The sequence below is a fragment of the Channa argus genome, chromosome 11 (assembly GCF_033026475.1).
Source record: "Channa argus isolate prfri chromosome 11, Channa argus male v1.0, whole genome shotgun sequence".
Taxonomy (NCBI): domain Eukaryota; kingdom Metazoa; phylum Chordata; class Actinopteri; order Anabantiformes; family Channidae; genus Channa; species Channa argus.
In genome coordinates, this window is record NC_090207.1 from 9747486 (window position 1) to 9771844 (window position 24359).

Consider the following 24359-nt stretch of genomic DNA (forward strand, 5'->3'; position numbering starts at 1 on the left):
ATAACCTATCACATACATATTTGTATCCGTGTGTACTCTGCTAAGACATAAAAGTACAGAAATACTCATCTCTGTATCAATCACAATTGTTTGAAAAAATTCCTTATTAAAAATCCTTATGGTTTATTAAACATAGAAGACCTGTACGTGTTGGATAGGCTTAAACATTAGTATCCTTATGTTTTTATTAAATCACTTCTTATGATGTAACGGTCTCATTAAAGTCCATTTACCACAGCTTACATTTCTCCCAGGCAAATAAAATACAAATATTATACATACATATACATATTATCGGTATTAATGTATACATATTATAGAGAGTGCTCCAAGTAAAAACTTTCTAAAATCTAATGTTTTGTGTTTTGTTGTGTTGTCTGAATTAAAAATTTAATTAAAAACAAACTTAACCTTTTTAGTATACTAACATTGCTTCCTCACATCACTCACACTCTACATTGTCACACTTGTAACAAAAGTTAAATTATTTGTGTTTTTGCAGTTGTTCTATCAAGAGTAGCTTCACCACCATCAACAACTAGTTTAACTGTATTCTGTCCATAGCTTTGTGCAGCGATATTCAAGACCTTTGAAATGAAATCTACATTTTATTAACTCTTGAATTCAGAGAGTTTTAGGACTTTTCAACACCTACAGAGACCCTGCATATAATTCAAATGAGGCCTTTTTTATGACTCAACTTTCTGATTTTCTGTTGATTATATGGTATAAAATGATGTGTTACCTGACGCAAGATGCTTAATCTAAACAAAACAAATAAGCAAAAAAAACAAACAAAAAAAACAAAAAAAACAAATGAACACAATTTTTTTTTGTGTGTTGGGTTATCTGTATTCAGGGCTGCTTAATTTCCAAATTTCAACATAATATCAAATGGCCTTTTCTGACGCTGGAAGAAGAGCAAACTAAACGCTTGGCACAAACTTTAAAAAGAACACTGGCATCATCTAAAACTGACATAAATATACATTTAAATTTGTTCATTTAAAACTTTTTTCCCATATAGAGAATATCTAACATTCTGGTAAAAAAACAAAACAAAACAAAAAGTAAATCAAAAAGTCTATAAAGGCAACACCTGTCCGCTCCCCCTAATATCTGGGGTACAGCACTCGCTGAATCTGTCCGTCAGCCTTTCGAGTGTCGAGCCACTTTCCACACTGGAAGATGGTTGTGACTGAATTGGCTGTGTTGGTCACCTCGATACACTCTAAGTACCACCCACCACTAGTGCTGCTGTTGTCGTGCTCCACTTTGACCCTCAGCAGCTCCCCGAGGTCCAGCATCTCTAGAACAAATTGGTCTGTTCGCCCTCGCTCGAAAAGGTTGCGGAACTTCTTCCGCAGAGGACGCTTCCCTGAGTCTCCGTTCACACCATAGATGGTGATGAAAACATTTGAGTCTGTGCCGGCGGATTTGACGTCCCCGGTGATGACAATGATTTCATACTTGACAGGAACCAGGTTCCGGACTTTGCTTGCAAAGCTCTCAATAGACTTATAGCACTCAAATGTCAGGAATTGGTCCTTTTTGGCTGCAAGGGGAATTTCTGCGTCACAGTGGAAGAAAAACCTAAACAGGAGGGAAAGTTTGGAGTCGCATTAACGCCATTCATGTGACGTTTCATTTAACAACATAAGCTGCCTGGGTCTCCTCTTACTTGTTTCCCAGCTCCTGTTCTGTCACCACCACCTCCATAACATGCCACGACGCCTCGTTCTTCACCTTTTTGCCATCTTTTGTAATGTGGCCAAGGCAGACGCTGGCAATGTCCCCCAGGTGTTTGGACGAGAATACAAATGTGTCAGTTGCACCGCTGTGAAAGTTAAAAACAAAAAAGAAACACAAACAAATTACAACTACTAGCAAAGTTTCATCCTGAACACCAAACAGTTAAATTCACTGGTGCGCCAGCGAGCTCTTCTCTTTGTGCATCTCATGGGATTCTAGCTCTGCTGAGAGCAGAGACATGGGGAACAGAGAGTGAAGATAAAAGAGGGTGGAAAAACAAAACATGCGAAGGAGAGGTGGTTATGTAAGGCCACATAACAGAGATTTACCTTGATCCCAGGAACCTACACTCTCTTTGAAGACCTACCATAAGAACTTTTTTTTCTTATTTTCCAGAACAAACTCCTTGGAGCGGGCTTTCCTTCCTTCCAACACGATCCATGCGTTTTCCGTGGTGGAGGCGTCGTCTGTGTTAGCAGTTGTTGTGGCAATTTCATATGCTGTGACAATGCGGAGAGACAGCTGCATTATAATCACTTTACATCTGGCAAATCGTTGTAATTAGCTGTAAGTCAATCATCTCCCACCATTAGAATTAGAGCTTGTAATTATACCCACGAATTTTCATTTTTACTCACTGGTTTTGTCACTAAGGTCTATAGAGTCATTGTTGGCACAGGCCAACTCCCTCATAATCTGCCCGTCGTCTTCATTTTTAGCCAACCAGCGGTCGCAGGGGAACCTAAACGTCTCGTCCATTGCCTCATCTTTCACGTCAATATTCTCCAGGTGCCAACCCGGAGCAGGGCCTGTAAAAAAGTACGAGTCTGTTGTGCTTGTTTCTCTCCTATACAAACTGTTTTTACAGAAATGATCTGAAGGTTTCTGTTACAACAATTTAATAATAAAAAATAAATAAAAAATGCTGCACACCTCCCTTTGAAGTACAGCTATCAAATGTTAAAGGTTTATACCAAATAAAAAGTTAGCTAATGAATTATCAGTGTCAGAGACCAGTGTTCCAGATTCTGATATTTTCAACAATAATCCCTCCAGTGGCTTCACTCCTCACCTTTATTATCATGCCAGACTCGGACCTTGGATAGTTGTCCCAGACTGAGCATGTCAGGAAATCTGAACACATCCTTCATTTTACGTTCAAACTTGTTCCTGTTTGTGCTCTCTTTCAGAGGCAGCATCCCAGTGTCTCCGTATTCCCCAAACAGAATCAGAAACACATTGGCATCGGTCCCGGCACCTAAAATATCAGAGGCTTATCAAATCTGTTTTATCAGACAAAAAACTGTATATTTGTAACGAGGCAAATCTGAGGAGTTAAGAGATGATTAACTCATTTCTGGAGCAGCAGTTTTTAGGCTTATTTCTACCTAATTTCCAATAATTCAATGTGATGCTGAATAACGTTTCATGTAAACAGAACCATTGTTAGTGGTTTAAAGTTTAGAAGTTTATCTGCTAATACATGTATCATTTATGTCTATGAATCATAAAACAGCAAAACATAAATGCACAATAAATGCAAAAAATATAATCATACTTAAATTTGATTAATTTTCAGTAATTCAGCTGTTGGCTCCCAGACTTCTTATTGAGATGTGTACAGTTACTTACATCAGCAGCCTGCCATGGCTGAAATACAGTTGTCAATGTGTGACCTGTATTTGTATTTTACTGATTTGAGTTTGGATCAGTGAGCAACTTGTTTGGAATCACTAGTCCATTTCACTTGGACTCATGCATAGACAAGCAGGGATATAGACTGAGTATACCTTTCGATACGTGGGACCATTATTGACTGTACTGTCCAAAACTCATGTGACCCACCTCCCACATCACTGGTCTGGACTTGGATGATGTAGGTTGTTTTCTCCACCATCTCCTCTTCATCCACCACAGCTGCCAGCTCACAAACCTTCACCCTCTTTGGCCCTTTGGTCTTTGACAACCAATTCTCATAGGTAAACAGATACACTTCCTCTGTGGACAGGTTCCGCATCAGAATCTGAAAGTATTTATTAGGACCTTTACTGCACAATCCACATGTGGACAATGATCCGCTGTGGCGACCCTGAACTCATGGGATAAGCTAAAAGGACAAAAAAAAATTGCACAATCATAACAGCATATGTGTTCATTTGGCTAATAAAACGTTAAGGGGTAAATGCCTTTAGGGATGAAATATTAGAGGAAAGTTATACATTTAATAAAACTTAATTGTTTCCTATTGAAATTGCACTTTAAAAGACAGCTAACTCACATAATTAACACATCCTTAACAAGTTGCAGCAAGTAAAGAAAGTTGGATTTTTGTTGTGTTTGTTGCGAGCACAATACGAATTTTCAGCTAATTAATTATTTTGTCACATTTAATTACATGTGCCTATTACAACAAATGTGACCAATTTGATACTGTTGTTAAATCAAATAGTCTATTTTTTAATCATAGTTTATTACATTCTGTATTTTGACAGTTGTAACTAGAAACGTTTCCCCTCTGATAGTAGCTGTCATTACATTACCCTGTCGAGAAACCAGTCTGGGCGACTTCCACTGCCATCAATCCGAACTCTGATCTTTTTGAGTGGAGCAATTTCATCTACTTCTAGGGTGAATGTGTCTTCTTGGCCTCTTTCAAACCTAGGTGGAAATATTTTATTGTATACTGTATTCTTAATTTTATAAATTTGAACATGGGACGGTTAGCCTAAAGAAACATTTAGAAATATGTTTATTCATTTTCTTGCTGAAATCTATATAAGAGAATTGATATGACACCAGAGTCAGCAGCCTGTTACAGTAGCTTAGCTTAGCACAAAGATGGAACAAGCTTTCATGGATTTTTCCTAAGGTAACAAAATCCACATATCATCACCTCACTGATTGTTATATGCCAGAATACTTCTTTTTTGGAAGAAGCTATTTTTCGGGAGTCATCATGTAACCAGTGGAGACTGAATAAGATTCTACTCTGTTCCAAAACAAGGCAGCTTATGGCAGTTTTAGTTTTGTGTTAACCACACATCAGAAGAGTTGTGTTGAATTTCTGATGATCTATACTGCTAAAGGATCATTGGAGGGCTCACCTATCCTCATTTTTAGGCAGCAGCATCTCCTCTGTGCTCCCGTTGGCCCCAAACACAGTCAGGAAAATATTAGTATCAGTCCCTGCATACTGGATGTCCCCTGTGACAACTGTGACTGAATAAAGAACCTAACTCAAAACGGACAATACAGACACAAAAAGATGCTGTAAATTCTGTTTTTATGTAACACATTAAATGTTTTCCAAGATGTCATATTTTAGGTGCAGTGACTCACATTGCGGATAATGTTGATCGTTTTGGAGTCCAGTACATTGAACAGTCTGGCAGTCAGACCATCTCCCCTGTCTTTAGCCAGCCAGCACTTACATGGAAAGATGTACTTGATACCTTTGGTTGGCACGGCAACCGACAGCTCATCCACCAACCAGCAGCTCTCTGGTGTGACACCGTTATGGCCGAGCTGAGGAGGAGACAGAGAGAGAGGAGAGACGGGAGAGAGAAAGAGGGGGAAGGTACAAGTGGGAATTGATACATCATTTGATTTAGTTTGATCTAGGTACCAGAAGGCAGTATTAGAATTAATTATTGCTGAGCGAGAATGGCTTTATTTAAAATATTAATATCAGTGCATCTGAGGAGGCAACAGAGAGGAGACAGTTTCACAGATTTAGCTACAGAGACAGTCCCTGTTTCTCACTTCCACCCTCTTGATCTCTCCTACATCAGTTCCATAACACACAAAGTGGTTCATGGTGCCAGCTAAGAAGGATTTTTTTCCCTCTGGCAGGTCCAGCCACAGTCGGTCTGTCTCGACTTCATTAGGGCCCATGATGATCACATAGACCCTGGCTGTAGTGCTGGCATCGCGGTCCACCCCCGTGGACAAGGTGAAGTGATAGGGGATGACTAAAAGTGAGAGAAAGGAACTGGTTAAACAATTGAGACTAACAAAATCTAACAACCTGCTCATTTAAAACCCATTAAAACATTACAATTTGTTTTTATTCCCACTATTTGAACACACACCTTGCCAGGAAAACAGCAAAGATTTTCAGCCAAGAAGTAATTGTAGGAACTACCCTTTGCAAAACGTTGCTTTTGTAATCAGGTAAAACAAAAATATGAATTAAATTATGAATTAGTAAGCATTTAAGGCTTTTGTTGGCAGGTATGTTGTCCTTAACTTTGGGACAGATTGAGTAAGCTAACATGTAAATGCTGCTTCATATTTACAGGAAAATTTGGTCTTGATTTTCCAATGTAACATTGCAAAACATAATAAATAGCGTTGTAGCCTTACTTGGGCCATCTTCCACCACTGCCACCTTTTTTTTCTTTTTCTTCTTGTTGGCATTTCTGTCCAGCCCCTGTTTGGCCTGAGCAAGCTTCTGGGAATATGGATCAGTGTTTCTATCACCTTCATAGCCCTAAGTCAGACACATAACAGACAAAAATGAAGGTTAAAAGCTGTACCTTGATGCTCAGAAACCAAACCAACATCACATAATTCCCAATCTTAGAGCACAGGTGGATTATGCATATATGATGTTACCGCATCAGTACTGCATAAGTCCAATAATTACACCTTACCTCAGTGTGCAAAAAGTAGGTCAGAGAGAGGAAACTTATTTCACTGCATTTGGAACTGTGCTAAAATCCGGAGTTTTTATTTTTTTTATTTTTTTTATTATCTCAGTGCTCATGATTTTGAATTGTTTGACTTTTTCTTTTGGATCCTAGACTGTCATCAGTGGTGACTCAAACTGTCACAGGCCAAACACAACATTTCTATCTTATGGAAATATGTGTCAACTTAAAAATGCTCACCTGTTCCTGATCCACTTATCAGCCCTGCAGTGTGCTGTATATATCATCATCAGGTGACTTCTGTGTGTTGCCACAGAGATTTCCCCTTTGTCTTTTGTTGACCTTGTTTGTTTGCTCCTTGTTTATTTTCACACTACTGTTAATGGCTTATTTCTCAGACTCATTAAGTTGCCTGTTCTGCGTCTGGACTGTTACGAACTAGCATTAACCTGCTGCCCGCTATTTGCCACTCTCATTCAGAATAATGACTACTGCTTGGACATCTCTGTAATAATTCTGAATTGTTTGGACATTTAATCAGTGGGCCTGCAGTACTGAGTCTCTTTTTTGACCCCTGACAAAGGGTAATTATATCACTTAGAAAATAATAACTTTCTGATATTATGTTCCTACAGTGATTGGCTTTATTATGGCACAATTTAAATTTTTTTATTTTACATTTTTGGTAGATATACAGTCTGCTTAAATGCCTCTTTCTTTCTTTTAAAGGCATTGTTTCGTTTATAAATGTCACATTTCAAGTCTGTTAATAAGCTGATATCGAAACGTAAGCTTTGGATGACCACTTTACCATACACATAATCATTTTTAAAAATTGATACAGCTTTAGGACATTGTTTTAAATGACACTCATTTGATTATGGATCAAATATATCCATGTGGGTCTCTCTCCCAACCTTGACGTAGAAGGTCCTCTCTATCCGTTTGTCCTCTTTTTTCGTTGAGAGCCAGCGCTCACAGAGAAACATGTACTCCTCTTCTGTTTCAACATCCAGCACCTCCACCTGGTCCAGGTACCAGTCGGCTCCCATCATGGAGTTATCGTGACGGATACAAATCTTAAACACTTGGCCCAGATCCACAGCTTCAATTGAGAACTTGTCCACCTAGGAAGCACAGAGAGTGTGTTTTACACACCATGAGAAATGTGACGTAATGTATGACACCCTTCCCCACATACCTGTCCTCTCTCAAACTTGTTCTTGTTATTCTCTGATTTGGCAAGTTTGCGCTGTCCTGTATCTCCCAGATCACCGTAGATGGTGAGAAAAACGTTGGCATCAGTTCCTGCTCCGTACATATCGCCGGTCCGCACAGACACCTTGTAAGTGTGAGCTGTTAAAGAAAAAGATTAGAGTACAATAATATTTTCTTGTGACCCTGTCACTCTGCCTTAAAAACAATAAAACCCCAATTTTGAGTCACGTTACTTGAAACCTGTTTACACTAGAAAACAGGAGACTGAAAGTGCACTAACACTGTATTTCTATATTTCATAAGCCATATACGATTAAATTAGCAATACTCCATAATTGCTTTTAAGCATTTTAAAGAAATAATAAAACAATGTGCAAAAACAAAATTACGACCATTTCCTACACAACACTCCATCACCCTAACATTAGGCCATAGCGGAAGAAGATCCCTTATTTCACTATCTAAGTAAAGTTCTTGAGTAAACTGCTCGGCTAAATTACATCCCAGCACTAAATTCAGGGTTAACCTACTTTCTAAAGGATCTTCTACTTCTGTTTCAGTCGTTTTAAGCGTCCCATCCCTAAGGAGCTTCTGTGTGATGATGTCTGAGGGGACCAGCTCCCTCACGGTCTCACCATCGTCTTCGGACTTGGCCAGCCAGCGCTCACATGGGAAAATCGTCGTCTCCGACCCCTGCCATTAAAAAGAGACAAATCTGGAAAATGGGTCGGGCTGTGTCTCTCTAAGGCTTAATGACTCTAAGTGTGGGCCAAAAGGTTTGAAATGATTAACGTGTTAATGATTTAATGACATACACACAAGCAAACTTATTATTTAGTTCTCATAATGTTCTTTTGTACTTACCTTTCCTTTCCTGAGCTGCCGTCTGATCTCCACTCTGTCTAGGTGCCATCCCGGGTTGGTGCCCCTGTTGTCGTGCCCTATTCTGATCTTTTCTATAACATCGCCAACATCCTCCAACTGGGAAAACACAAGACAGCGTTTAGAAAGATGCAACCACTGTCTTACAGAATTTTTAGTCTAAACCCACACTCACCTCCACAATAAACATGTCCTCGGCTCCCCTCTCAAAGTACAGACGTCTCTCTCTTTTATTGACACACAGATGCTTCTGCTGCGTGCACAAACCTTTACGTCCATACAAGGATATAAACACATCGGCGTCTGTTCCCGCGGCAAACACATCACTGGTGAATATCTTAATCTCATAAGGCACAACTGAAAAATCAAAAAAGGTCATAGGTGACGCAGGTTTAGATCAGCTACTATTAAACAAACAGTTTTCTATGCTCAGAGAGATGAAACGTCATTGATTATAATTACTCAAGAAAACCAGTACAATTCTGGGACTTCAGGGGGTCCCTAAAGTCCCCCGAAACATAGAGTTGCTATCTATTTAAACAATATAAAACATATATATCTTATGTGTTTTTCATTAAAAATACAAATTTCGCTCCACTATTTTGATTTTGGAGTATCACTGAAGGTTATTTATTTATGCAAAACACACTATTATCCAATAAAATAAAATAGTAATTACTTAATTACTTTATTTGGTTAAATTAATTAGATTGTTAGAAAGTTGATTAAGAGTTAAAAGTGGATTTTCTCAAGATGACTTAATGTTCATTTAAATGTCTAATATATCATTTAAATGTCCAATTATATTTTCATTTATTTTGATATAAGGTTTGGGTTCAGGTAATGAGGTGACAATGAATTCTTCATGCAGAATAAAGTGGAAGCAGATTTCAGGGTATGTGTGTAGGACATGGAATCGGCACAATCTTTGTTAGATTAATCTTTGTGTTTGGTAAATGTGAAGATAGAAGTTAAAGTGAAACAGTGAAAATAAAGAATTAACTAAATAATAGCCACGCTGGATGCAGCAATATCTACAGCAGCAGCACTGGGATTGTGATGGGATACGCTAAGATGTAGGGTCCTGAAGCCTAAAAGGACGTCCACTACAAAAACATTATAACACTTGTTCCATGTTGCATCAGATGACAAGCACACTTGGTGACAAAGTGCTTTTAATGCATTTTATTGCTAATGCTGCCATGCTTTTATCTGAATAAAATATGCACACGCTCTAACACACAGTTTAGAGTTTTCTGTTTTAGTGCACTGTTACTTTCACTAATGGATCTAAGTACATCTTCTAGAGCTGTTCACTCACATGGTGTGTAGACTTCAGTTTGTAAGTCAGCCAGATACAGATCTCTCACTATTTCACCATCATCTTCTCCTTTGTCCAACCAACGGCCACATGGAAAGCATAGTTTCTGACCCTGCGAGGGGGCGTCGATCATAACCCAGTCCAAGAACCAACCGGGTGAGGCCCCTGATAGTACAAATATTCATATTATTTACTTTGCAGAGACCTTTTCCGCTTATTTTTGGCCTGCAGAGACTTTTTTTTCCCAACCTGAGTTGTCATGTCCAATTCGTATCTTTTCCAGGTCCCCCAAGTCCACCGCCTCCACAGTGAACTCATTGATCATCCCCTGCTCAAACTTATTCTTATAGTTTTTACAAGCCTTTAGGTTGATGATTCCTATGAGTGAAATTAATATTTCGAATTATAACTAGCATTTAGCCAAAAAATATATAGCATGAAGGTGCCACAAAATGCAAGAATACTGAGGAGGTATTGTGCATTATCTCACCTGTGTCGTCATTTTCGCCGAATAGGATGGCAAACACATTGGCATCAGTTCCAGCATGCTTCTTCTCTCCCGTTTTTATTTTAACAGTATATGTAGTAGACATAGCTGTAAGATAAAATTAAAAAATCAGAAATTTGTTTCTTCATAGTTTTGCGATTGGAGTATTTCTTCACCACCACTTAAATCCTTGAACGTAGCTCCCTCGTATATCTTTTAAGACATGAGCCAAGTTGAAAGCTACGTTACATTTCTGCTCAAGCCCCAGAGTGGCGCCTGTCCCCTCCTCATCGTCGTCCTTCCTCATGAAGGCCTCGTCCACAGGCACCAGCTCTCTTGCTATCTGCCCATCATCTTCTTCCACTGCAAGCCAGCGGTTACAAGGAAAATAGTATCTGCCAACACAAGAAGGTCTTTGATCAGCACTAAAGCTCCAATAAAAGAGTTTATTACATCACTTTCAGTTGTATAAATACAATAATTACATGTATTCTTTTTACATGTCTGTTTCACCTACGTTGTGTCATCCTTTGTGTCCACTATCTCAACACGATCTAGGTACCAAGATGAGTGAGACTGACTGTTGTCATGACGGATCCGTAACTTCTTGAGAGGACCCAGATCAACAGCTGTTACGATGAAAACATCCTCCTACAAAATACAGCAACCGTAGAGAGGGTTCTGTTACAGGGAAGTCTTTGTTTGACATTTTTGCTTTGTTAAGACAGTTCAAAGTGAAGATAGATAGACATTGTAGTATGGGAGGTAGTATTATGCTGTATATCACCAGTGCTGGAAAAAAACGCAATATCCTTTACTTAATAACACAGCTAATAATTCAAGTTCGGCTGTTAAATACATTTAGTATTTAGTATTTATATTTGCTTCATATGCATATACAACATATACTATTAAAAGTGAAAAGTACTTATTTTACTTGTATGTGTTATAAAAATATAAATAAAACCAATAAATATATATATTAAGATTTAGTAAAGCACAGAAGTACAGAAACAGGTGTAACATTGAGGTGAATAATTCACGGGTTGGGATTAAGTAATGAGTAAAAGTAGGACAGGTTCAGTGAAACAGATGACTCCTCAGAGCTCCTTTCAGTCACAGCTGACTGGGCTGCAGGGCAGCTTGTAATCCTACCAGAATGTACACTCCCACCCACACCTCACTGTAGGACTCATGTTGCGTGGAAGTGCTTGAGACTTTGACTAACTGCTGGTTAATATTCAGTAACATTCCCTTCCAGTGAAATGGGTATAATGAAACAGCCCTAATAAAAAGTTCAATTTATCCTTTCTTTCATTTAATCTCTAGGCTTAGACCTTTCTAACAAACCAAGCAGAACATATTTCCCCCTTTACTTTGTTCATAGTTTGTTTTCAAGTTCTCAAGTTATTAAAATCGAATTCACCAGATCCCTGCCTTTTAATTTTAATATAACTGTTTTACAAAGAAGTGATCATCTCCTTGCTTCATCCATCATACCTGCCCCCGCTCAAATTTGTTGATGTTGTCTGAGTTCCTCAGGTAGCGCTCTCCAGTGTCTCCATTTTCCCCATAAATATTAATGAAGACATTGGCATCAGTCCCAGCTCCCAGCATGTCACCAGTGAAGACGCACACTTCATAGGTGTCGACTGTCGGACAATACAAGGCATAAGTTACTAACACGTTAACCTATCACTTCATATGGGTCAGGAAACATGAATCAAACCACACTGAAGACAAGAAATTAATATGTACCATTTGGCTTTTAACAATACAAAAGACATGCTAAAAAGTAGAAGTTTGCCGTGGCACTGATAGCACTTTCAGGCATGTTACTAAATCTGCTTCACAGTTAGACATTTGCTCCAGATTTTTTAAACCCTATTAACACACTAATGAATGTAAATTAAATGGATAGTAATGATATGGTCAACTCCCAAAAAACGTACCCAGTTCAACAACGAATACAGCTATAGGCAGGTTTTTTGACATCAGACTCAATATATGGAGGTGGAAGTCAATAAGACTGTTTTGTACACAGAAAGATGAAAGTTGTATACTGTGTATTATATAGTCATAAACCTTGAGTTTTTGACTATACGTATAAGCAATATTTATGCTATTCAATTCTGATGAAGGTATTGTTAAACAGGGGGGGAGAATGTAGAAAGTGGAGATGATCATCTTCTTTGCCTAGATTTGGTTTTATCGTATCTCAAAACTTCAAATCTTCAAGATTTCAGCTTTGTTTAATTTCCCAACTACAATGTGCACAATGACAATATGCGTAGGTGCTAGTCGAAAAACTACATTCAGCACCTGCACACATCTTTTTCTTTGAATACCTTGGGGAAGAGCGTGCTATTTATTCAGCACTAGTAATTCAGTGCTACTACTGAATACTACAACTACTACTATATAGTAAAGGATGTAAAGTCCTTTAATAACAATGGCAGAATCCATACCTCCCGTAAATAGGGTAAAAAAAAAAGGGGGTTCTGACTTTCATTCATTTTTTTGTTGTCATATTTAAAGGAGGCATCCTGCTGTTTAAACAGAACAGATGCTGTTGTTTGCCGTGGTAAAATGTGTTTGTACAATTGGGACGCTGTACAAAAGTTATTCTTCTCTCTTGAATTCATCAGTGCAGTACATAAATAGCAACACCACTAAGCTGTGGGTGGCATTTAATCATTTAAATGCCACCCACAGTTACATTTAAGTGGTAACTAAAAGGTTATAATTGAAGATGAAGCATTTTTTAAATGTAGTACAGGGTTTTTTAAGCGATTGGTTCTTTGTCAGAAGAGTGGTCCCTGGGTATAATGGGGTGAGATTAGGGTTTTTAGTTTTTAGTTACACTAATTGATACTTGCAAAAAATGTTTTTAATTGGGAAAATTTAGCAGTAACTCTTTTTAGATGCTGGTCAATAAGTATCTTTAGGTTTTTCATACACATTCCAGGCTACCACCAAGATTATTTTAATCCTGAAAATCACTTGGCTTTTCTAAATTTTAAATGTTTGGATGTTGCTTATGTATAAGCCATAAGAAAAAATGTGTTTAAAAAATAAAAGAATTAAATGAGCGCATGGTCACGCTGGGACCACCACCCGCAATGTCTTAACGGACCACCAGGGGGCTACAAACTGCTGGTTAAAAAGCCCTGCTGTGTCATACTGGGCGGGACAGGTAGGACTGTGTTTTGTTTTGTGTTATATTCTCCAATTGCTCAACTTCTAGGGATGTGTATTCAGGCTTTCTAATATTTGAAACCAATTTTTTTGTGTTCAGAGTTTACATTTCCCTCACTTAACTGTAGCCACTATACACTCAATTATTTTACCTTCCAGCTCCTCTGCATTGTCAGGTTGCAGCTCCACCACCAGCTCGCCGTCCTCCTCACCTCCAGCCAGCCAGCGTGAACAAGGGAAATGGTAGGTCAGCACCACTTCTTGCATCTCCTCTCCTCCCTCCTCATCTTCATCTTCCTCATCTTTCTTCTTCTTTTTCTTCTTTTTCTTGTCCTCCTTTTTCTTCTCCTTGGGCACCATGGCCATGATTAAATGTTTGACATCCACTGTCTCCAGGAACCAGCCAGATCCAATCCCTGAGCCATCATGACAGATGCGGATCTTGAAAACCTTCCCCACATCTTTGGACTCTATCTGGGGAACAGTTGCAGTATTGTGACTCAGATGTAACATCTAAACATTTTTATTCCACTAATGTGATGCCATGAAATTTAAGCCTCGATACCTTGAATATTTCTGTGGTGTTCCGCTCAAAGTTGTTGGATCTGCTCTGGAGAGTCATAACTTCCGTCTTTCCCTTGTCACCGTAGATTTGGATGAACACTCTGGCATTGGTGCCAGCAAATGTCACATCTCCAGTTACTACTATTACCTCATAGTTAATCACTGAAAAATGTCAAAGAATGCACAAATTATTATTGCTCCGTGGTAGTATTAATGCATACAGTACATACATTTGTTAATGCATAAATGTATTTGGCTTTAAATGGTATTTTAAACTCTAATGTTGAAGTTACAGGGATCAGGATCATCATGTTATCATGAATCTACCATGTGTCTGCGTATATGAATTTTCCTGTAATGGTAAGACTGTATGAATGTTACATACATTGTTCCACCTCCAGGATCTCGCTTGGATAAATCTCGACTTCTGTCTTGCCGTCAGCCTCATCCTTGCACAACCAGCGGTCACAGGGGAACATGTAATGTTTTCCATGGATTGGAACCACAATCTGAATGCTGTCCAGGAACCAGCCAGCACGCATGCCTTCATTGGTATGGCCAATCATGAGACGGTTGATCTGGAATAGGATTGAATAGCCAACACATTTTAAATTTCATATAATTTAGATTTGTAAGGACTAATCTAGACCCGTCCTGGTGGCTATATAAATCACCTGATATTAATCTTGTGGTTAATCACATTCACCTTGACAGCGTATATTAATAGCATTATAGGTAAGAAAGTCTTTGACTACTTATGGGACTGTTGACAATCAAATAGGAGACATTTTCTGGAAGTTTTTGCTTCCACCACATCACCTGTCCAATATCAAGTGTTTCCAATTTGAAGATGTCGACACGGCCCGTTTCAAAGTAGTTTCCCAGGTTGTTGGTAGAGACGACCAGCATCATTTTACCCGTATCACCTTTCTCTCCGTAGAGCTTGACGAACACGTTGGAGTCTGAGCTGCCACCGGGGATGTTGCCTGTCTTCACTGCGATGTGATAGTCAACATCTGACAAACAAACATACACAGAGATGCATAACACCGATAAACTTTAAATGTCAGAATTAGGACTGTTCCATGTCACATTGAATATTATGTAGTTGTGATAATCACTCTTCATGATAAAAAATTGTCATGACATTGACTGCATAGCTGCACAACCATGCGTTTTCATACGGAATCATTTGTGTAAACCTGAGGCAACAAGACATTGAATTTGTTTCACTACCTCAAACACAAACACCACCAACATAGAGTAAGAATGATAATATGGCATATGCTAGGCTAACAACATTTTTAAGTAAAAAATAATGACTAGAACTATATTATGATAAATATTGGTACTGACTGATGTGAAAAAACGTTTTTTCCGTTATCTCCCAGCCCTAGTTAGAATAAACTACTAGACTGGGACTTACTGTAAAGACGTTGTCCGTCTGATAATGGCACTAACTCTCTGACTATCTGTCCATCATCCTCGTTGCGATCCAGCCACCTGCAGAACAATAAAGAAATTGTGACATATGACGTACTCACACCTGTTGTTGTGAGAACTTTAGCCTTGCATTTGCACTGAGACTAATGAACCTGTTGCAGGGGAACTCTACAGCCTGGGCCTCAGCCTGTCCCTCCTCTCTTACAATGACTTTATCAAGGAACCAGCCACAGCCTCCACCTTTGCCATCATGTCCAATCTTCACCCGGCGGATTTGGCCAATGGCTACTGCTTCCACTATAAACTCATCCATCTCAAAAGACAAAAAAACACAGTAACCAACATTACTTTTGATTATGTTTTCATTATTTGTGCTATAGATACAGCATGACTAATACCGTACAGTATTCCCTTCAGGATAGAATAGCTTATGCATATGAAATATTTGGATTAAGTATATACTTGATTAGAAACTGTACAGACTTGATAAGGGGTAAATTTAAGTTAAACAACGAAAACAGCTATAGACAAGTTTTTTTACATCAGACTCAATATATGGAGGTGGAAGTCAATAAGACCGTTTTGTACACATAACGATGAAAGTTGCTGTGTATTATATAGTCATAAACATAACATATTTGACTATAAGTATAAGCAATTATTATGCTATTTAATTCTGACTGAGGTATTGTTAAAATGAACCTGGGAGGATGTAGAAAGCGGAGATGCTCAGAATAAAACAGCATTTCATCTTCTTTGTCTAGATTTTGTTTTATCTTATCTCAAAACTTCAAATCTTCAAGATTTCAGTTTTTTTTTATGTCACAACTACAATGTCCACAATGACAATATGCGTTAGTGCCAGTCGAAAAACTACATTCAGGACCTGCACACATCTTTTTCTTTGAATACCTTGGGGAAGAGCGTGCTATGTATTCTGCGCTAGTAATTCAGTGCTACTACTGAATACTACAACTACTGCTATATAGTAATGGATGTAAAGTCCTTTAATAACAATGGCAGAATCAATACCTCCCATAAATAGCATAAAAAATGTTCTGAATTTGTGATTCTGTTAGAATTAGTTAGAAAGACATTCCCTAAATTTGTCATCACTGGCATTAACACTAGCAGCCCTCTACAACTAGAACTAACTGGGTAAACACACTAAAATTTCACAATGTGTATGTGGAACAGTGATGTAAAGAATGTACCCACATTTCCTTTCTCAAACTTGTTGATGTTATTTTTGCAGTTGACCAGCTGCCGATCTCCTGTGTCTCCCTGGTCACCAAGAAGATTGAGAAAAACTGATGCATCTGTGCCGCTGCCACTGATCGTCCCTGTGCAAACTGTTATTCTGTATTTGATCACTGCAAAACACAATCCCATCATACAATGAAGCTTAGCATTTATCCCTTTGAAGCTGTTTTTGCTGTTGTTTAGGGTGTATTAACATACCGGGCAGTGGCTCAGCAATTAGTTCTCCGGTAGCAGGTAACTCCCTCACAACTTCATTGTCGTCTTCATTAGTGTCCAGCCAGCGCTCACAAGGAAAACTATACTTTTCCTTTGTTAAGGTCTTTAGCAGAGTTACCTAAATGTACAAACACAGTGTTTGATTTGACATGTAAAACTGAACTCCCTGAATATCCACCGAACCTTCCTTCTTTAGGGTAGGACCTATCTTATTATCCTCATTTCCATGTTACTTAGCATGCCAACTGATCTTCTTTACGTTAACGTGGAATGTTTCATCACTCATCCAAGTAGCTTCCTCATTTTGAGGAAAGTTGTCAAGAGTTAGTCTGCAGGACTGTTCAGTAGCAACTGGACATGAGAGTCATGAGAGACATCCAGCTATCAGGTGTGTCATTAAGAGTCCTGAGTTAAAGTGTGAATGACTGGCTGGGGAGTGATGGAAACATTTTTAAGTCTTCAGTAACTGTCATAGGCCACCTCATCTGTTGAGAGTGGGTCATTTCGGTTTAGAATAAATTGAATCTTTGACTCTGCTCTCGTTCCATCAGTCTTCTCTGTCAAGACAGTGGACATTACTTCTTCTGAGCTCATTAGATGGACAATGGAAAAAGTGAGCGTAACGGACAGTCATTGGGACAGTAACAGTCATGACTCCTACAATCCCTTGCATCCCAAAAAAGGGTTTGTTAGGTGTGGTCCTAATCTCGCTGGGGCCAGATGAAAGGTCAGCATGGAAAATGGGAAGGTTGAGAGAAAGGTTTTCCACTTGAACAAAGACAGCTTCCTTCAAACTGTGTACACAGTACACTGTCAAATCTGTTCCTGAGGTGATGTTCCACCTGGGCCAACCAACTCTCTGACTAACATTCAGACTGAAGATGCTTCTTAAGATAATAGTTAAACATTTCAAACTAACAGTCCAGTTAACATACTGTAACTCAACTTCCAGATAACCTCACCTATAAGACCAAATCTTTACCGACATTAGTGTGTTTATACGATTAACAATATATGAGTTAAATAGAATCATGAAAGCAAATACTAGATATTATTCAGAAATGCATGCACCTATGTGTCACAGACTGTGCTAAATTAACTGATGTAATAGAACAAAAGATTGTGATTTTACTAGGTAATAGCTTTCCACACCTTGCTGAGATGCCATCCTGCAAAAGGATTTCTTTTCTCATGCCAGATGCGGAGTTTGGTCAGTTTTCCCAGATTAGGCAGCTCTACCTGTCAGTTGACATAATATAAAATATGTTTGTTTTACAGGCTCAATGTCTGACTTGTTAATACTAATGTGTGGTACTGAATTACAGAGTAGTTACCATAAGCTTGTCCACCTGTCCCTGTTCAAAATTATCAGTTTTGTTATCCAGTCGGAGCTCGTCGGACTTGCCATTTTCTCCGTACACCTGGAAGCAGATATCTGCGTCGGTTCCTGCATTGGGCAAGTCTGATGTCCAGATCCACAAGGACCAGGGATGCTCTGAGGAGAATCAAATCATCCTATCTTTGTCATTGGTGTGCTATTATGACTGCACTCTCTGTACTGTCCAGAGATTGCTTTTTAATTACACGCTTTGGGTCAGAAGTAGCTTTTAAGGTACAGATGAAAGCTTGTGAGTGCAGCCAGGCAGTTTGGCTAGCTCTACTCCCTCACTGTTTCAGTAAAGACCCTTGTTAAAATATTCATAGAATTTGAAAATGATACAAATGTTCCAAAATGTACAGTGACAGTAAAAAAGCTAATCCCTGCAGCTAATGCATAATGTTCTTTCTGCTGTGTAAGTGCGAACCCGAAGAAACCCAGTATAGTACAGAACATATTGGATTCACAAGCAACAGAAAAAAAACAACACATTAAAATTAGAAGGCAGAATGCAAATAGACCGGATGCTGACTCATTATGCAAATGTCTGATTCATGGAGTTTGAATCTTTTGCTAAGTGTTCAAGAAATTGGAGAGAATGAAAGCACTTACTGCTGCTGCCAGCCATAATTACTAACATTCAACTTACTCTTCTGTCTCTTCTGCCTGAGTGAGACCATCTCATAGAGCTCTCTCTCTATCAGCCCATCTCCCTCCTTCTCATCCAGCCACTTACTGCATGGGAACGTCTGCTCTATTCCTGTGAATGGACAGTACACCACTACCTGCGAAAAACATTGATTTAGCTGACTTTATTAACAATAAATTAGCAAACTAAAATGTGTTTGCATGAGTGTATAATGTACCTTCTCACAGAACCACCCAGCGCTGACTCCTCCATTGTCGTGCCCAATGGTGACTCTGCTGAGGGGACTGAGGAGTGCAGCGATCTCAACACTGAAGATGTCTGTAAGGGCTCGCTCAAACTTTCCTCCCTCTAAAAACACCTACAGATCAAATGTAAGTTAAAGGAAATTTAGCACAGAACAGCTTTGATCATATTGACACTCAGACAACAAATCAAGCGACTGTGCTATTATTTTGCTCTTGTCTTACATAAAAACATTTTACACAGGTAAAAACAATTACTGCAAACATCTAATCCTATTTCAAATTAAGTGCAAGGTCTTTATCTGCTCCATTTCACACAAATAAAAGCTGGCTAACTTGTACTGCTACAGTTATTGTTTGTTTTTTTAATTACATAGGTAAGTAATCTCCTGTGTTGTATATGGTATCTTCTCATTACCCTGCCACTGTTCTTTAAGCCTTTCGAGCCATGCATCACAATGTGGATTTTGGAGTTGGTTCCAGCACCTCGGATGTTTCCTGTCACAATCTGGACGTTGTACACGATACCTGTTGGGGTAAAGTTACATGTCAGGCTATCAGAGGCTCTGCCAGCAGGTCACTATGGTTCAGAGCTCTCATACTTCCTAAGGAGCTGAGTAGGAACTCGATCTAAACATTGATAGAGTTAATGATCACACAGCAGCCCTCTGCCAAGCCGAACAGAAAACATTTTACTTTTTTACTGAATTAGAAGTTATAATGAGCCAAGTATCTGTTCCCTTGTTTTATCACTGTACATTATGTAATATTTTTCAGAACAGACATGTAGATATTTTTCTCAAATTTTGTAAAATAACTTGAGGAAACAGTATAATTTGCATTCCCTGACATGAAAAATGTTTCAAAACATTTATGTTATATTAATGTTTTACTACATTTTTTCTAAACAAATGTTACCATCACCTGTGGGCTGACTCGCTCCCACCAAAACATCTCTCTGGATCTTCCCATCATCCTCATCAATGGCAAACCAACGGCCGATGGGAAATTCATACACCACTTTGTTTCCCAGATCATCCACAATTACCTTTATACATAAAAAGTTAAAAATAAGATTTCAAATGTGATCATAGCCTCCATGTGATGAAGAATTGCAACATGTTATTATGAAGTTCCAATAAAGCAAGAATGACTTCGCAGAAGTATGATCAGTCTCACTAATTATTGCTCTTATTATACTGTAGCTACAAGACACAAACATAAGATAAAGGGTCATTTTCATTACCACATGTGCTATGCAAAGAGAATATGACTCTTTAATGTTGTGACTGCTGATGTGTGGTATCCATACTGTGGTAGCCAACAAATCTACCAGCCCGTCTGTTCGCTGTATAGCCAATCCCCTAACAGGACATGGTTTCCCTTTACACAGGCGGTAGGATGACGACATGTATGTCCCGTGTGCATGCGCGTGAGCATAGGCATGCATGCAGCTTAACAAACTCATCACTACGTTGAGCACACTGTATGTGTTGAAGGAGCAGTCTAGTAGAGACAGGAACTAGGGGGATCACATGTCTTAAGTACCTCTGCACAGGCAGAACTGAGCAGAATGACATACAGTTACACTCTAAGACAAAGACAGAAGAGTTGTGTTTTAAGATGAGGTACTGTAAAAAAACACTAATGTTATATATAACAAATTAATTTTTGCACACTTGTTGTGCTTCTTTTCAATACAACTTGTGTCTATTTCTTACCTTATCCACAAACCATCCGGCTGAGGAGCCTTTGTTGTTATGGCCAAGAGTGATCTTTCGGATTTTGCCCAAGTTTGGTGCCTCGAGGGTGAATTTATCCTCTGTATCACTTTCAAAGTTATTTTTGTCATTGTCAAGTCGCCTCTCTCCTAAAATAAGACAATTCATCGATGTTATCAGCTAAATTAAAAATAAAATAAATTGCCACAAACCGTATATGAAAAAGCCAGCTATTCCCTGTAACTCAAGCATTTACTTACCTGTGTCTCCAAACTCCCCAAAGATATTGATGAAGACATCTGCATCTGTTCCACTGCCTTTTACATCTGCAGTGAAAACACTCACTACATATTTATTATCTGGAAAGTTATAACCAAACAATTTGTTAGACAACATCCTGATTAGTGTAGCAGTGTTAATTAGTATTATACAGTATGCAGACATACTTATAGGCTCAAACAGTATCTTTACATACATTTAGGCATGTCCGTAGGGTCCATGCTGCCCAGCAGGTCTCTGATATAAAGGCCATCCCCCTCCACCTTACTGAGCCAATTATTACAAGCAAAGTAGAACCTCAAGTGAGGCCTAATCACATCCGTCACCACCACTCTGTCAAGAAACCAGCTGGGGTTCAGGCCGGTGTTGTCATGCTCAATCCTGAAGCCACAGATGAATAACATCTCAACAAATGAAAAAAAAGCTCCTTGCAAACTAATTAAGGGGAAGAAACAGATCTTCCTAAATCCGACTGAAAGGAAGTAATATCTTGTGCATAAAAATATACCGTATTTTTTTCAGCGGTCCAACATTGTGAGTTCTAATTCTGAAAACATCAGTTTTGGACCTTTCAAAGGCTGTGCGACTCCTGAAATCACATAATTATAAATACAATATTAACATAAAGCCACCGTGAGTTCACCGAAGGCAGAAGAATCAAACAGGTGCATAACGAAACACACAAGCCTTGCAGACTTTTGGCAAAGACATGCAGCAAATCATCGCATGCAAACTGATCATAAATTTAGCATTAAAATCACAGCACACAGTTTGTTGTCATTCTTTCCCAAGGATCATAAATACCTTTTCTCTGTACTGTTAAATTGGAGCAAAACAAAGAAAACAAAAACAAAAACAAAGCTTTAGCTCATGTAAAAGAATGTATTCAATAAAATATGTACTCAAACTGGTTATACGTGGAGTACAGATGGCTTTAAATCTAAATTCGAATAATCTTTAATTAGGACATACTTGCTAGCCAAGTGGACTTTGGGTGTAATGCCATAGTCTCCAAACAGAGTTATAAACACGTTAGCGTCAGTGCCTGCTCCTCTCTCATCACCAGTGATGGTCACCACCTCATACACTGGGGGGTTTAACGACAAAGTACAAACAAATGTGTGTTTCATAGAGGAGATGAATGGTGTGTTTACAGCAGAAGAAAGAGTGTTACAAGTGATGTGGGAGCGAAATGGTGAGGTGTGATATACAGTGATGGACACATTTTGAGATAACAGCTCCTTGGATACAGGCAAGGAGCTGCCCCCCCCCCCCACACACACACACACAACAACAAATAAATTATAAACAATTTAAAAACTTTATTGCTCTAACAGCAATAATGACAATCTAAATGCTGCAAATTAGCACTCTTACTTTCAATAAATTACATTACATTTAAGGGTTAATTTACAGTTAGTGTCAGGTGTGTATGTAGTCGTTTATTTATTTTTTTTGTCCTTTCGGCTCATCCTGTGAGTTCAGGGTCGCCACTGCGGATCATTTGTCCGCATGTTGATTTAGCACAGTTTCTTCTGACGCAACCCTCCCCAATTTCTACCGGCGCTGCGCGGCTGGGAATGGGGATCAGGTGTGTACGTAGTCTATGTTTTAAAATAATAATGAGAGAAGATGTAGTACGTGTGTGAGAACAGGACTTTTGTATAACATGGGGAAACTGCAGAGCCTCTGTGTGTAGTAATGATTAGTGGGTGACAGATGTCACACAGCTGTAGGTTGAAAATAACCTAATGACAATACACAGGTACTGCTTCACCCAGTGTAACGTTACCATTAGCAGCAAATGAAAGCGTGGGTAAATTACTCCTCCACAGAGGAATCCCACAATTGCACTTAAGGATTCCCGTATGATTTGGGTGTCAGGTTTCTCCCCTCAAACACGACATAAATCAACATGAAACAACATGTTTTTCCTCTCCCCACAGTTTGGCTTTTGTACTTTTATTAGTCAAGATAAATAAAAATTGTCATTACCTTTCTTTTTGTGATACTCATCCTCGTAATTCTCCACTTTATCTGGCTCATAGTTGCGAAGCTCTTTCTCATAGATTTCAGCATAATTTTCAACCTTTTTTTTCTTGCCTTTTGTTTTCTTAGTGTCTTCATCACTATCTCCCATCACTGAGCCTTTCTTCTTCTTTTCTTTCTTTTTCTTTTTTACCTCGTCTTCATCGCCAGCTGCCTGTTCTTCATTTTTTTCAGAATCCTTTTTGGACTTTTTGTCTTCATTTTTGGATTTTTTAGCCTTTGACCCCATCTTGTCAATTGAAGACTTCCTTGAGCCTTTCTTAGTGTCCTTAATCACGTCAGGAAGCTTGTCCTCTCTGTTTTTGTTGTTATCTTCATTATCAGTATTTTCTGACTTATTGCTTAACTCCTCCTCAGTCTCCTTCTTCTTATTCTTGACCTTTTTCTTATATTTTCCTTTTTTGTTTGTGCTCTTCACAACAGGCCCTGATGTGTCTGAACTGTATCCTTCTTCAATACTGTCTTTAAACAGCTTTTTCCATTTTCCAGCATCCTCTGAATTGTTCCACCGCTTTCTTTTCTTCCTGGGCTTTGGTTCTTGATCCACTGAGTACTCGTCATCTACATCTTTGGTTTCCTCCTCCACTCTCTGTCCTGTTTTTTTCTTTTTTGTGGGCATCTTTAATTTATTTACTTGTAACCGTAACCGATTGCTGTGTGTCCAGTTGAAACTTGATTAAACTAACTCGTGACTGTGCAGGAGTGACCCGCTGCCAGGACAGGTCCGAGTCAGAGCTCACAGACTGCTGTTTGGCAGACAGCTGGGGCTGTACCTCTCTGCTAGTTGTCCTGACCTACAATAGCAGTAGATGATCTGACTAAAAATGATACTCTACTTGTTGTCACCTGAACATAGGAGGAACCCCCTCTGGGATTTGGGAGCTGCTAGAAAATTCCAAGTATGTAATAGGTTGTAATATAAGTACATCAAAGTGCCTACAAGCCATATAGTTACTACTGTACCTACCATAAGCAGAACTTTATTAGATGCTTCTTTATGTGCCCTGCCCTCACTTTCTACATCGTGTACACACATATGGTGATG

At 38.9% G+C, this 24359-nt stretch overlaps 1 protein-coding gene across 1 annotated transcript; it reads right to left on the minus strand.

The window, feature by feature from the left end:
• Positions 1-34: 34 nt before the first annotated feature.
• loxhd1b (lipoxygenase homology PLAT domains 1b) lies at positions 35-23933 on the minus strand. The gene is made up of 43 exons (XM_067521335.1): positions 23261-23933; positions 22238-22352; positions 22070-22081; positions 21774-21854; positions 21462-21646; positions 21247-21345; positions 20987-21135; positions 20190-20313; positions 19684-19793; positions 19241-19381; positions 19024-19159; positions 18331-18491; positions 18149-18235; positions 16979-17114; positions 16736-16890; positions 15670-15830; positions 15501-15577; positions 14894-15090; positions 14460-14652; positions 14076-14236; positions 13663-13984; positions 11813-11964; positions 10830-10963; positions 10562-10707; positions 10316-10420; positions 10075-10203; positions 9826-9990; positions 8680-8861; positions 8487-8603; positions 8153-8315; positions 7606-7760; positions 7322-7531; positions 6118-6244; positions 5515-5723; positions 5092-5277; positions 4857-4984; positions 4293-4410; positions 3598-3775; positions 2825-3010; positions 2391-2561; positions 2120-2252; positions 1682-1837; positions 35-1593 (listed from the first exon to the last, which is right to left on the minus strand). The coding sequence occupies exons 1-43, from the start codon at positions 23931-23933 to the stop codon at positions 1113-1115; spliced, it is 7206 nt and encodes a 2401-aa protein (XP_067377436.1). The 3' UTR covers positions 35-1112.
• Positions 23934-24359: the final 426 nt, after the last annotated feature.